Source organism: Sus scrofa, chromosome 1 (genome assembly GCF_054392235.1).
Source record: "Sus scrofa isolate SSC_HxYL_T2T_F1_AM1 chromosome 1, Sscrofa_HxYL_maternal_Yorkshire_Landrace_v2.0, whole genome shotgun sequence".
In the NCBI taxonomy this organism is placed as follows: Eukaryota; Metazoa; Chordata; class Mammalia; order Artiodactyla; family Suidae; genus Sus; species Sus scrofa.
Window position 1 is genome coordinate 140,780,709 of NC_139383.1, and position 14,075 is coordinate 140,794,783.

General features: G+C 38.3%; 1 protein-coding gene across 18 annotated transcripts in view; it reads left to right on the plus strand.

Moving 5' to 3' along the window:
* GPR176 (G protein-coupled receptor 176) overlaps nucleotides 1–14,075 on the plus strand; it is a 139,355-nt gene that overhangs the window by 116,429 nt on the left and 8,851 nt on the right. For 5 of the 18 annotated variants that reach the window (XM_084974328.1, XM_084974341.1, XM_084974354.1 and 2 more), the window contains one exon: nucleotides 11,867–11,988. The exons of 12 other annotated variants lie outside the window; for them this stretch is intronic. Coding sequence is in view for 1 of the 6 variants with exons in the window: in XM_084974281.1 (XP_084830407.1) it covers nucleotides 5,569–5,599 (31 nt within the window). In the remaining 5 variants the exon portion in view is untranslated. Of the gene's footprint in view, nucleotides 1–5,477; nucleotides 5,600–11,866; nucleotides 11,989–14,075 lie in introns of those variants that run through there. One more of the 18 variants, XM_084974281.1, reaches the window with a different exon arrangement.

Below are 14,075 nucleotides of genomic sequence, written 5' to 3' on the forward strand. Positions count from 1 at the left end.
CATTTGAATAGCTACATATTCTGATTTCATTGTTTTTACTGCTGATAGAAAGAAGTCAAGCTGATGAACTTATTTTAATTGTTTGAGGTTTGGTGTTCATTCTACTTCTGAAAAAGTCAAAGAGAAAGTAAACAGATTTACTCTCAAGTGTTAACATAGCTGCTGTAGGGGAAAATTTTTAAGGGATTTTGATTTTTTAAAAATTTTCCTAGAGGAAAGGTAGGTAAAAATCTATCACTCTGAAGAAACATTATTTTGTGGTTGCTCAGTGAGTACTTTGATGCCTTTTATGACTTCTAGATCTGCCTCATTAATTTATACTTGTATGATGGTCAGTAAAAGAAAGTTAAAAAATTATGGTACTCACATAACATTATAGTTGCTTAACACTTATCATGGATGAGGCAGGGATTGGCATTTTAAAAATACATTCTCTTGTTTAATACAACAGCCTTGCAAGGTAAATTTGATCATTTCCATTCTGTGGATGAGAGAGATAAGAGAATGTGTCTAAGTTGTGGGCCTCAACACATAGCAGCTTAAAACAATAGACATTTATTATCTCACAGTTTATGTAGATGAGGAATTTGGGAGCAGCTTAGCTGGGTGTTTCTGGCTGGGTGTTTCTCCTAAGGCTTCAATCAGTGCATGGGCCAGAACGGCAGTCACCCAAGGCTTGAGCTGGCTCACTCACGTGGCTGGTGGCACGAGGTCTCAGTTTCTCACCATGTAGTTCTCTCTATTGGACTGCTCCAGTTTCTCACCTGGCTTTCCCCAAGGCATATGATTCAAAAGACATTAAGACAGAAGAGGCAATGTCTTTTATGACCTTGCCTTGGAAATCTCACTATCATTTTTGCTATGTTCTAGCATTTGCATAAGTTGGCCCCATTCAGTTGTGGGAGAGGCCTGCATAGGGACATGGATACCAGGAGGCAGGGGTTTGGCCATCTTGGAAGCTGATTTACCACAGGGGGTCTTAAAATATTTTTTTCCCCAGAAGTCTTAACAGTTAGTAAAACTGTCTTTTCTCTGCACAAGACTTACATAGTTGTATGTGGACACAAGGGGGTTTAGATGACTTTTCCAGGTTCCTTCCATGTGAGTATATAAAGTCAATTTAATATTATAGATTACCTTCTTATTCTTATTAAAGAATTATAGAGTTTCTAATTGGAAAAAATGACAATTTAAAATGTTGTAATATGCCACTGTTTACTTGACCATTGCATATATACTCATTTTTATTTCCTTACTTGAGGTAATATTAAACTTTGTTGGCTAATGTTTATTAGCCAATGTTCTGCCTTCAGCCGTGGTGTTTTCATGCTTAAACCTTTATGAGAATAATGTCAGGGGCAAGACTAAGAGAAATTGGAGCTTAATGAAAGTGAACAATTTTATAGTTTATTTTATTAATTTCATTCACACTGAATCAGTGACATTGATTGACCTGTGAAGGCCACATCACAAACCCACAAAATAAAGAATTCTTCCTCCTGCCTTTTGTTTTATAATGGGAAAATAGGAGGTCGCATCTCCTCATTGATCTTAGTGCTTTAAACAAGCTAATAGCATTTCATTCTGACTTTATTTTGAACCACCAGGAAAATTACACAGTAAGTAACCCAGTGTTATTCAAATCAGGTAATATTAGAGGAAAAATGCAGAAATTGGAAGCTGATTATTCATGAAATGCTAAAATATCAGGAGAATTCTTCTTCACTGTTTATCTGTATTACTGTGGTTACCATAATCATGAATCCTGGATTCTTTTCTAGAACTAAGAAAAGAAAGCTTTTGTCTGGTTTTCAGCAATGTGACTAATGAAGATTCAGGCACAGAAGGCCTTGGTTTCCTTAAATAGTCACTGGGAAGTGTACACACAAAATAGGGCTTGGTATGGGAGATAAATGGAATTGAAATTATTCTCCCTATTATTTTGCTCTTGATTTTTGTCCTCTTCTTTCTCTCCATCCTCTGCTACTAAAAGGAGACAAAAAGGGAAAGGAGAAAAAGAGAAGTGTTTAGGATTTGCTTTCTGACAGGTGTTTTTCCTGTTCATCCATTCACACTTCATTGCAGGTATTTCCAAAATTGTGTTATACCTGCAAGGCGTCTTGTTGGTTCAGTTCTTGCCTCACAAGGAATGATATCCAAGTTCAAGGTCTAGACTGAGTCTGTCTCAATTATCAGGCTCCTTACCTGTTACCCATATCCCAATCCATTATTTTGCTTGCTTTGCCCCACTCTCCCCTTTCTACAGAGCTCTTGGCTCCTAGCGTTTTATCTGAGCATTTATTCCATTTCCTATGCTGTTGGCTGACCCTGATGGGCAGTGTGCTCCAACTCATCTTTTCAGTACTTCTTGTGTTCTATTCTCCACCTTGCACTGCCTTTCATTCAGATCCATCACTTCCTTCCAGAGCCTTCCCTGCTTTGGCCCTGGCCTGGATCTGGCTGCCTCCAGCTCTTGTGCCATCTGCTGCTCTGCCTCTCCAAGCCCCAGCTCCTCACTCTACAAACACCCCTCTGCTGCAGGCCTCCTCCTTACCTGCAGGAATTGGAGAAAGTGATGAAGGAAGTACAGGACGTCTACAAATGGAACCTCCCCAGCAGTGAGGGAGTGGCCTGAAGTCTGTTAGAAGTTTTAGAAAGTTGTTGCTTTCTTCTTACCCTCCAGCCTCTCCCCTTCTCCTTCCAGATGCAGCTAAAGAAAAAAAAATGGGATTTTCAACTTTGAATTAATGTCATTTTCAGATTGTGCCAGATCATAAGGAATAAGAGACTCTTATTTCCAAAAATCTTGCTCTTCCACCTCGCATCAGCTATGCTGGGTCCCTTTGGACTGAAGCAGGATTGGGCTTACTTTCCTTTCTAATTATCTTTTACCCTTGTGTTCTTTGAAAATATTTACAACATAATTTTCTCTTTCAGACTGGATAATTGTAGTTAGTGGAACAGAAGGAGTAGGAGAATAGAATGCATGAGTATTCTGCGTACATTCACTAGGCTAATTATAGTATAATCTGATGTATCGTTGCATGCATCTTTCTCCAGCTGCTTTGACACTGTGTGCTGGTGATGGGGAGATAGGAAACATGCAGCTTATTGAGCAAAGGCAGTTGCTATCAATAGATGTATCTACAAAATTGAGTACACAGAAAAAATTCTAATAATTCTGATAAAATTATATTGAACTTCAAGCTCATATTTATTCATTTATCTGAGTATTTATGAAGCAACTCCTAGATACAAAACCATGACTGGTGCTCATGAGGGTCAACAGAATTTCCAGATAAAGTTATTTTCAGGCTTCATAATCTTACAGTATTTTATTGGAGAAATAACCCCTCTAGGCTAAATGCAGTACAAATGGTGCAGAAGATACAGACCTTCCCTTCAAAGACCCTCCCTTCATAAGCAATTGAATATGGACAAGGACCTCTTAGTAAAATGGCCTGTGTAGTAGACATTTAGGGCAGTGAACTCTTTCACCGCCACACAATAAAAAATGACTTGTTAGGATGCAGATCTGGGGAGCATGTGTAATGATAGACTTAGGCAACTTGTTTCCTCCTTTTCCCTGAAAGCATTCTTCATACACCTACTGAGGAGGAAATGGAGCCTGTGGTTATTAAAGGTTAAAAGCTGTCACAGTTAGATGGGGCCAGTGATACTGAGACTCTTGTCATATTTTTTCAGGGGATAATATACCTTTCAGAAATATTCAAAGATAAGAGATCGAGGAATCCTGTGAAACTATGAACATTTTCTAGTTGTTTATGTAGAAAAAATTTGACCAGTTGAAGAAAGAGAGACAGTTATCAATTCAGATGCTCTGGGTCTTTCTTATCTTTTAGGTCTGTGTGTATCTTGCTGTGTGTTAAGAGATGTGAGAGACTGAACTCGTTTCAGGGGCTTTGTGCTATGGTCACTGGGATCTTTTTGTTTTGATTGTGCTGTACAGTTTGCCTTATCTTTTGGGATACTTTAACCCTAAAACATGTGCATTTGTTGCAGATTCACCTAAAATCTTTTGTGCAACCTCATAGGAGCTGGCTGGAAGAGGCTATTGTTGGAAGCTCTTTGTATATTCTTATATATTATAAAACCAAATCCTGTTAATATTTTCTCTGAACTATTGGGAACAGATATTCTAGGGAGAAACCATCCAAGGTTAGATTGGGGATATATATTTCATAAGATGCTTTTCATTCAAAGCAGTTATTTAAAATTCAATATGGATTTTAATACACTTACTACATAGCTTCTTCCTGCTAATCTAATTCCTGCTTAATTTGAACCTCCTGTATGATTTCAGAAAAACCTCTGGAATCAAATTAATGGTAACTAAAGTAACAATTTTCTTATGCTAATAATGATCAGTTTTAAAAGTTGGGCAGATATTAGATAGTTTAATCACAAGTTACAGCAAATTGACACTTCATTAGTAATGGAGAGGCTCAAATTTTAGACTCTGAGAAAGAGCAAATTGCATTGAAAACCACCAGGCACAACCCTCCGGCTACAAACTGGCTTTCTGCCACTTTCTTGCCACAGTCATAACTCATAATAATATCGGTGGCAAAAAGCGACTTATCACCTTGTCAGTGCTGACCCCGCATAGGCAGGAAATTTACCCACATATATTAAAGGGAGAGAGATTTCTAAAAAATCAGAATAAGATAGAATCCTGTTTAGAACTATTTAAACTTTCCTTTGGAAATGTGAACTCTGAAACAACTATTTTGTTGTTAGAGTATAGTTAATTTACAGTGTCGTAAATCAATTTCCGCTGTACAGCATAGTGACCCAGTCCCCCCCCCCACACACATTCTTTTTCTCATACTATCTTCCATCATGTTCTATCCCAAGAGAGTAGATATAATTCCCTGTGCTGTATAGTAGGACCTCATTGCTTATCCATTCTAAATGTAATAGTTTGCATCTACCAACCCCAAACTCTTCATCCATCCTATTTCCTCCTCCTCCCCCTTGGCAACCACAGGTCTCTTCTGTATGAAACTTAACTTTTAATGTTTGTGTCCTTAGGTTCACAGTGTCTTATTTTGAACCTTCCTGGTACCATTTGCCTCTTTACACTGAGGAGTTCTTTGTTCCTATTTTGTCTTTCTCTCTCTCTCTCTCTCTCTCTCTCTCTCTCTCTCTCTCTCTCTCTCACTCTTTTTTATGAAAGGGAGTTCCCTTTGGGGAACAACCCATTGCTTGGACAGTAGGTGTAAGATTCAGAGAAAATCATGGATTTTCCCTTTAAATTTCCAGAGTCATTTTATTCTATCATGATGCTGCAACACTGGGTGGTGAGTGTGGGAGCAGCCAAGGATTGTATCTTAAAAGGTATTATGTGATGTTGAGAGGTTTGCATTTGCTTTTTTCTTGGTGGTAGGGAACTACTGAATGCTTTGGTAAAATTAATCAACTAACTTTTGTACCTCTGCTCTTCTTCAAAATGGGTTTAATTCTTCAATCTCACATTTATTTTTGTTCTCTAGCATTCTTTTAAAATCAGCTCTTTGCTGGAGTTCCTGTCGTGGCTCAGAGGAAATGAATCTGACCAGCATCCATGAGGACGCAGGTTTGATCCCTGGCCTCACTCAGTGGGTTAAGGATCTGGTGTTGCCATGAGCTGTGGTGTAGATCGAAGACATGGCTCGGATCTGGCATTGCTGTGGCTTCGGTGTAGGCCAGCAGCTGTAGCTCCGATTTGATGCCCTAGCCTGAGGAGCTCCATATGCCGCAGGCATGCACCCCCACCCCCCCCAAAAAAAAAGAAAAAGAAAGAAAGAAATATATAAAATCAGCTCTTTGCAAAAGCCATTGTTCTAATGAAACTACATCTGAACCTAAATAACATGGAGAAGCACCCTAAGATGTTCAGGGACACATTAACTTTTTAGTGAGGTGGTAAGAAACTGAATACAGTTGACTCTTGAACAATGTGGGCTTGAACTGCATGGGTCCACTTACGAATATTTTCCAATAGTAAATACTATAGTACTTACCATCCATGGTTGGTTGAATCCACAGATGCAGAGGAACTGAGGAAATAGAGGGCTCACTCTAAGTTATGAGGATTAATCTCTGCCTTGTTCAAGGTCAACTGTTTTTTTTTTTTTCCAAATAATTTTTTTTGGGCCACGTCTGTGGTGTGCAGTATTATCTGGGCCAGGGATCAAACCCACATCACTGCAATGGCAATACCTGATCCTTAACCCACTGAACCAAAAGGCAACTCCTTTTTTTCAAATAATTTTGAATAAAATTTTTTCAAAATTTGAATTCCAATTAAAATTCTTTATTGTTCAACTTGTATATCTAATGTGCAAGGGGGAGTTCCCTGGTGGCCTAGTGGGTTAAGTATCTGGCCTTGTCACTGCTACAACTTAGGTCACTGCTATGGCATGGGTTTGATCCCTGGCCTAAGAACTTCTGCATGTCAAAATAAATAAACAAAGAGAAATAGAAAATAAGATTTAAAAAATAAAAATAAAGTCACAAGGGTGCTTAGTGTCTTCCTATTGGGAAGATCATGGGTAAGTATTAATGTTTTTAAAAGTTTTTAAAACAAATAATGAAGTATAGGTATAATCACTGTTTTATTATTTTTAATATTATCTTTGGCCAGATAGCATTTCAAAACCTCTTCCCATAATGATACAAATAATCTCTTGATGGTTTCAAGCTGTTCAGATAATTGAATTGAAAGCATTATTACTTTGAGATTTTTCTTTTCTTTTCTTTTTTTTTTTTTTGAATTGAAAGTCATCATTACTTTGAGATTTTTTGGACTAGGGATCAAATCTGCACCACAGCAGCTACCTAGGCCCCTGCAGTGACAATGCCAGATCCTTAACCCACTGTGTCACAGGAGAACTCCAGATTTTTCATTTCTCTTAATGAAACCATGTCAAGATCATTGATTCCTTTTTTTATTTTTTTGACCCTTTGTGGTTTTTAATTCACTCTAGGGCTTTAATAAGATGTATCATATTTGTTTGCTGCTGTAAGATTGTAGGGTGTCTGGACTGTTTTATAATAGGCTTGATGGATTCCAGAAGCAGGACTCCATCTGGAGAAGAGACGTCCTTGTTTTGAGACCTGTCATGTGCGATTCAAGTGGAGGCTGAACTTCTAGGAGAGAGCAGATCTTCCAGCAGCCCCTGCCTTCCCTGCTAGAGAGACAAGGCTTAGTGAAGTCATTGAATCCAGAGGACAGTGAGGAGGAGAGACAAGTATTTGTGTCCCACAGGCCTGAGGGCAAAGCTCTGAAGCTGTCACAACTGCCGAACACCATAATCCCAGGCACCCTTTGTAACCCCACAAGACAATCTGCTGTGATTTTTTTCAGCAGTAGCCAAGGAGCCATCACAGGGTAAACCTAGGAGTTTCTTCCTTAGCAGACTCCAATGTTCCCTTTGGAACCTATCAGCTAGTCAGTCCCACCTTGTTTCTCACTCCTGAGCTTCCAAGTCCCTCCAAGGAGCTGTCCTCTTCTATCTTCTCTATATATGGCTCCAGGATTCTTTTCCTCAGGCCCAGCCTCTCACTCTCTCTCTGTCAGACCTTTCCTTGGTGCCCTCCAAACCTTTGTGCAACTCATAATAACAATGACCTATCCACTTACATAGCATGTATTATGCACAGTAAGCTGTTTATACTATACATATATTACTTGTATTGGCTCATTTAATCCTCTCAATGGCCCTGGAACATGGGTATTGTTATCATGTCCACTTTTCTTTTTCTTTTTAAGGCCACACTGATGGCATATGGAGGTTCCCAGGCTAGGGGTCCAATAGGAGCTGCAGCTGCCAACCTACACAACAGCCACAGCAATGCCAGATCAGAGTTGTGTCTGTGATCTACACCACAGCTCCCTGGCAACACCAAATCTTTAACCCAGTGAGTGAGGCCAGGGATTGAACCTGCATCCTAGGATACTAGTCAGGTTCGTAACAGCTGAGCCACAACGGGAACTCTGTTATCATGTTCACTTTACAGATGATGAAACTGAGGCACAGAGAAGTTAATTCACCCATGATCACACAACTAGTAAATGGTAGAGCTGAGACTTGAATCTGGGAGTAAGGCTTCAGGGTCTGTGCTCTTAGTTATTAAAATATCCTGCTTCTCCTTAGGGTAAAAATTTTCCTACACAATTAACTTTTCTCAGAATGGTCCTTCAACAGACATTGTTGCACTTGGCTAGCCATTCAAAACATTTACACAACCAGGGACTATAGCCTGCCATAGAAAAACAACCGCCACACACCTTGAGCTCATAACTGAACATTAAAAACTATATGAGGAAAACCATAAAAGGAGAGCCAGCAGACCCAACAAATGGCAAAATTAAATGACACTAGGAATCAAGAGTAGGCAGTTTAAAGTAGATCCAAATACAAATTTCAAGAAGTTTGATACCCAAGAAGCTAAAAGAAAGAAAAAAGATGGTCTGATTACTTCCAGATAAGTTGAACATTGATAAAATGGAAGGAAGGCATAAGAAATACCACTCAGTTTGCAGAAGATGATAAATTGATGGAAAATGGAAAATATGAATAAAAGGTTAAGAGAATAGAATGAGGTATAATATAGGTCTAATAAAGAGTTCCTGAAGAAGATAAGAAAGAGGTAGGGAAAAAGTCAAAGAGGCAATGGATGAAAATTTTCTAGAAAGAAGGAAAACATGAATCCTAGGATTGAGGAAGCATGCAAAAATTCCAAATATTTTAGAATTCTTTAGAACAGAGAACTTTGAGTGAGCATATGGGGAAACCAGCTCTCTCACATGCTTTATGTGGATGGTCATTTTGCAATATATATTAAAAAATGTGCAAGCTCTTTGACCCAGAAATTATGCTTAATAAATCTAGAAATTATTCTTAATAAATAATCAGTTCAATTCCTTCAAATTAAATATATAAGGATGTTGATCTCAACATTGTATAATAGAGATGTATTGAAACAGCTTTAAAAAAATTCATCAATATGCATAGACAAAATAAATTAGGATATAACCATAAAAGCACCGTTGCTTTTATGTAGCTATTAAAATGATGATATAGATCTATTTTTATTTATTGTCATATAAATATGGTTGATATAGCAAAAAGATCTAAAAAAGCAGTGTGCATAGTTTGGTCCTATTGGAATAAACAGAAAGTCCATGTATTTAAAAAGAAGTTTGGAAGGATCAATACGTAAAGTTTACAGGGGGGTTATCACTGGGTGGGTAATTTTTACTTTCTTTTTCATACTTTTATCCATTGTTTGAATTTTAAAAATTAACTCTGTGTTATCTTAAGCAGACTCACAGATATAGAAAACAAAGTAGTGTTTACCAAGGGAGAGAAGGAAGGAGGGAGGGGCATTGTAGGGGTAGGAGTTGAAGACATACAAACTATTATGTATAAAATAAGCTACAAGGATATATTGTACAATACAGGGAATATAGCTAATATTTAAACTACCTATAAATGGAGTATCACCTTTAAAAATTGTGAATCACTATATTACATACCTGTAACTTATATACTATTGTACATCAACTATACTTCAATTTTAAAAAATTAACTATGTTTTATCTCAGTAATCATAAGAAACACTAATGCATGTCACTTGGGATACAAAAAAGCAAACCTGAAACAAAAATAGTGCCCTAAAATAGATCTCTGAGTAATTGGCAGTCCTGATGGCCAAGGTATAAACTGTATTTCACAAACATCTGAACTGTAGCCAAGAGAGCAAGAATCTTGGATTTCATTCTGTTTTGTTCCATCCTGCTTTCCTGTGCAGCTCTCAGTAAGCATCCATATTTTTCAGTTTTTCCTTTTCTTTGTAAAACAAAATATATGGTCCCAATGAACTTTAAGCCTACTGCCTACGTGAGCTTATTTTTGAAAAATGGAAATAAATGCACTAAAGTTAATTAAAATTGTTCTATCCCTTTCTGCTTGGTCAGTGATGGTGAGCAACAGGGAGAAATGCAACAAGTCAATGAGCATTGATAATAAAACACTGGTCAAAGGATGTCATCCTTTCTTGTGTTTCTCCTCTAGTAGGAAATGCGGCTGTAGCTCCTTATGTATCTGCAGGCCACGCTGAGCAGCAGAAAAGGATTTCCTTGGGGCTCTATGGAGACTATAATTAGAGCACAGTGCGACCTGCATGTTTTTGCCATCAAAATTGGGGAGGATCGCTCTTTATTTTTGAATAAACAACGAGTACACTGATGTACTCCATACAGTTTAGGCTAACAGTGAGGGGCTGTGGCAGTGCACCTGGCCAGTCCTATGAAATTCTTGCTAGGCCCATAATAATAAAGATTCCTAGCCCCCCCTCCCCTCCAGGATTCTGATTCAATTGGGCTGAGGACTAAATCCGCATTTTATTTTACTTAATTTTTTTCATTTTTAAAGTTTTATTGACGCATAGTTGATTTACAATGTTGTGATGATTTCTGCTGTACAAAAAAATGGTTCAGTTATGCATGTACATACATCCATTCTCTTTCAGATTCTTTCCCCACATAGATTTTAACAGGATAAAGCTACCTGGGAGATCCCAATGATTATGCAGGTTTAGGAAGCACAGGTCTGTAGCATGATGCAGTAATAGGACCTGACTACTCCACATAAAATATTTGTATTTCTCAATGTCCTTCTTTTTCCCCTTATCTTCTTTTCCTGTTCTCCCACTTTAACAAATTATCAAACATGTTACTTCTTATTTCTTGCCTATGTGAAAACTTACATATATTTATGGGATGATGAAATGAAGTTACTGATCCATGGCCTGGGACCTGGAATCTGACTGAAGTAGTGCTGTGTAATTGTCTGTGAGTCTTTGTGTGTGTCTGTCTGTCCCAATGTCCTGTAAATAGTATTTATTACTATCTACCATTCTAAAGACTATATCTAACTTTCTTTTTTTTTTTTTTTTTTTGTCTTTTGTCTTTTCGTTGTTGTTGTTGCTGTTGTTGCTATTTCTTGGGCTGCTCCCGCGGCATATGGAGGTTCCCAGGCTAGGGGTCTAATCGGAGCTGTAGCCACCGGCCTACGCCAGAGCCACAGCAACTCGGGATCCGAGCCACGTCTGCGACCTACACCACAGCTCACGGCAACGCCGGATCATTAACCCACTGAGCAAGGGCAGGGACCGAACCCGCAACCTCATGGTTCCTAGTCGGATTCGTTAACCACTGCGCCACGACAGGAACTCCCCAAAAATACATTTTCTTTTTTTTTTTTTTTTTTGTCTTTTGTCTTTTTGTCTTTTTTTTTTTTGCTGTTGTTGTTGTTGCTATTTCTTGGGCCGCTCCCGTGGCATATGGAGGTTCCCAGGCTAGGGGTTGAATCGGAGCTGTAGCCACCGGCCTACGCCAGAGCCACAGCAACGCGGGATCCGAGCCATGTCTGCAACCTACACCACAGCTCACGGCAACGCCGGATCGTTAACCCACTGAGCAAGGGCAGGGACCGAACCCGCAACCTCATGGTTCCTAGTCGGATTCGTTAACCACTGCGCCACGACGGGAACTCCCTAACTTTCAATCTAAAATTATGAGACACACTTAAAAGCAAGAAAAACAACCCACTGTCAAGAGACTGAGCAATCAAAGATCCAGACTCAGATATGACCCAGATACTGAAATTATTACATAGAGAATTAAAATAAACTATGAAGATCTAGGATAGTCTGCCTAGCTTAAGGTCAAAGACTAGAACCTTAATTTGTCTTTGCTATATACCCTAACATATTCACAGGTTCCATGGATTAGGATGTACTTATCTTTGGTGGGGGGGACTTTTTTATTATAATGCATATTATATGTAATTAGAACCCCAGAAGGAGAAGAGAGAGAGAATGGGACAGAAGAAATATTTGAAGAGATACTTGCCATGAATTTTTCAAAAGTAATAAAAGACATCAAAGAACCAAGAAGCAGAATACCCTAACCAGGTAAACACACACACACACACACACACACACACACACACACACACACACACACACACACACACTTCTAGGCACATCATATTCAAACGGCTAAAAACCAAAGAGAAAGAGAAAGTCTTGAAAGAGGAGAAAAAAGACAAATTACACAAAAAACAAAGGTAAGATTTATAGCAGACATATTATCAGAAACTATGAAATCTGGAAGATAATAGAATGACATCTGTCAAGTACTGGAGGCAAAAAATGCTCTCAACTCAGAAGGTTATACCCAGAAAACATGTCTTTGAAAAATGGAGGAAAAAGAAAGATATTTTCAGAAAAAAAAATTCTGGGAGAATTAATTACTAGCAGACCTGAACTAATGTTAAAGGGAGTTCTTTAGGCACAAACAATATGATACCAGACAGAAACTTGGATCTGTTCAAGAAATGGTTAAAATGAAGATAAATATAAAAAGGTTTTTTCCTTTTTTTTTTTTTTGTGCCACATTTGTGGCATGTGGAAATTCCTGTACCAGGAATCAAATCCCCACCGCAGAAGCAACCCAAGCTGCTGCAGTGACAACACCAGATCCCTAACCTACTGCACCACAAAAGAGCTCTTTCCTCTTATTTTTAATTGCTCTACAAGTTAACTGTCTTCTTAAATTAAAAATTTCAGCAATGAATGTTGGGATTATAATTTATATAAAAGTAAAATGTATGATAATGGAAGTATGAAAGTTAGGAGAGGAGAATTAGGAATATATCATTATAAGATTATTTTTCTACATGTGAAGCAGTGTAACAGTATTTGAAAGTAGACTGTGTGAGTAACTAAAAATGTATATAGTAAATATTGGGAAAATACTAAAAAATTTTTAAAGTATAAATAATAAGCCCATAGCAGAGATGGAATGTGTAGTCTCTTGAGGCCCATGGACAGGCATTATAGAATGAGAGGGGGTGGAGAATCAATGTCTATTGGCAAACAGGAATCTGGAGTTGAGAAGAGAGGCATAGTTTGGGACATGAATGTGGGAGTCACCAGCATTTCAGTGGAGAGCCATCGAGAGAGTGATTTAACCTAGGGAGAGGCTGGAGAGGGGATGGAGAAAGGTCTAGTGGAGAAGATAGGGAGCAGCCAGGAGACGTGGTAGTTAGAAGGAACAACAAAAGACTGTAGGCCTGTGGAAGCCACAAGAGGAGAATATGTTCAGAGAGACAGACAAGTGTGTTACTGATGCTAAAGGTCTAGAACATCGCAGGCCTGTACAGTGGTCACTATCTGCGTGTGACCAAGGAGAACTTGAAAAAGGTAACTCGTGTGGGAGTTCCCATTGTGGCTCAGCAGAAACGAATTTGACTAGCATCCATGAGGACGCAGGTTCAATCCCTGGCCTCTCTCAGTGGGTTAAGGATCTGGCATTGCTGTGGCTGTGGCATAGGCCAGTGGCTACAGCTCTGATTTGACCCCTAGCCTGGGAACTTCCATGTGCCGCAGGTGCAGCCCTAAAAAAAAAAGAGTGACCAGTCTGAATCGACAATGTGTTGTAAAAAAAAAAGTATACCACACACACCTAAAACAGAGTGTTATGTGGCAATTACATTTCCATTTGAAAAATGCACCCCAAATCTCAAAGACATAGTGCAAAAATAAGAATGGAAATATTTCATTAATACTTTTTAAAGTAATGATGACATGTTGAAATGTTTGAGATGTATTAGGTTCAATAGATTACACTCTTGAAGTTTCATCTGCTTCTTTTTACTTTTAAAAGATATGGCTCTTAGAAAATTTTAAGCCACATATGTGGTTTTCATCTTGTTTTTATTACAGAATTTGGTTAATGCAGAGGTCATTTGTCAACTTGGCCAGAGTAGACTGGCAGAGGTTAAGTAATACCTAGAAAATTGGTTTATACTCAGGTGCGACAGAATCGTCATCATACTTGTATGCATAAAATTCAATAACAAAAACCACCACTAAAGATTCTTCTAGATGTTTTGATATGTACAAAAGTGATTTAATAATTTCATATAAATTCACAATATAATGTCTTTAAGTTCTTTGAAATGAACTCTCAAATGTGGTTTTTCAGTATTTCATTA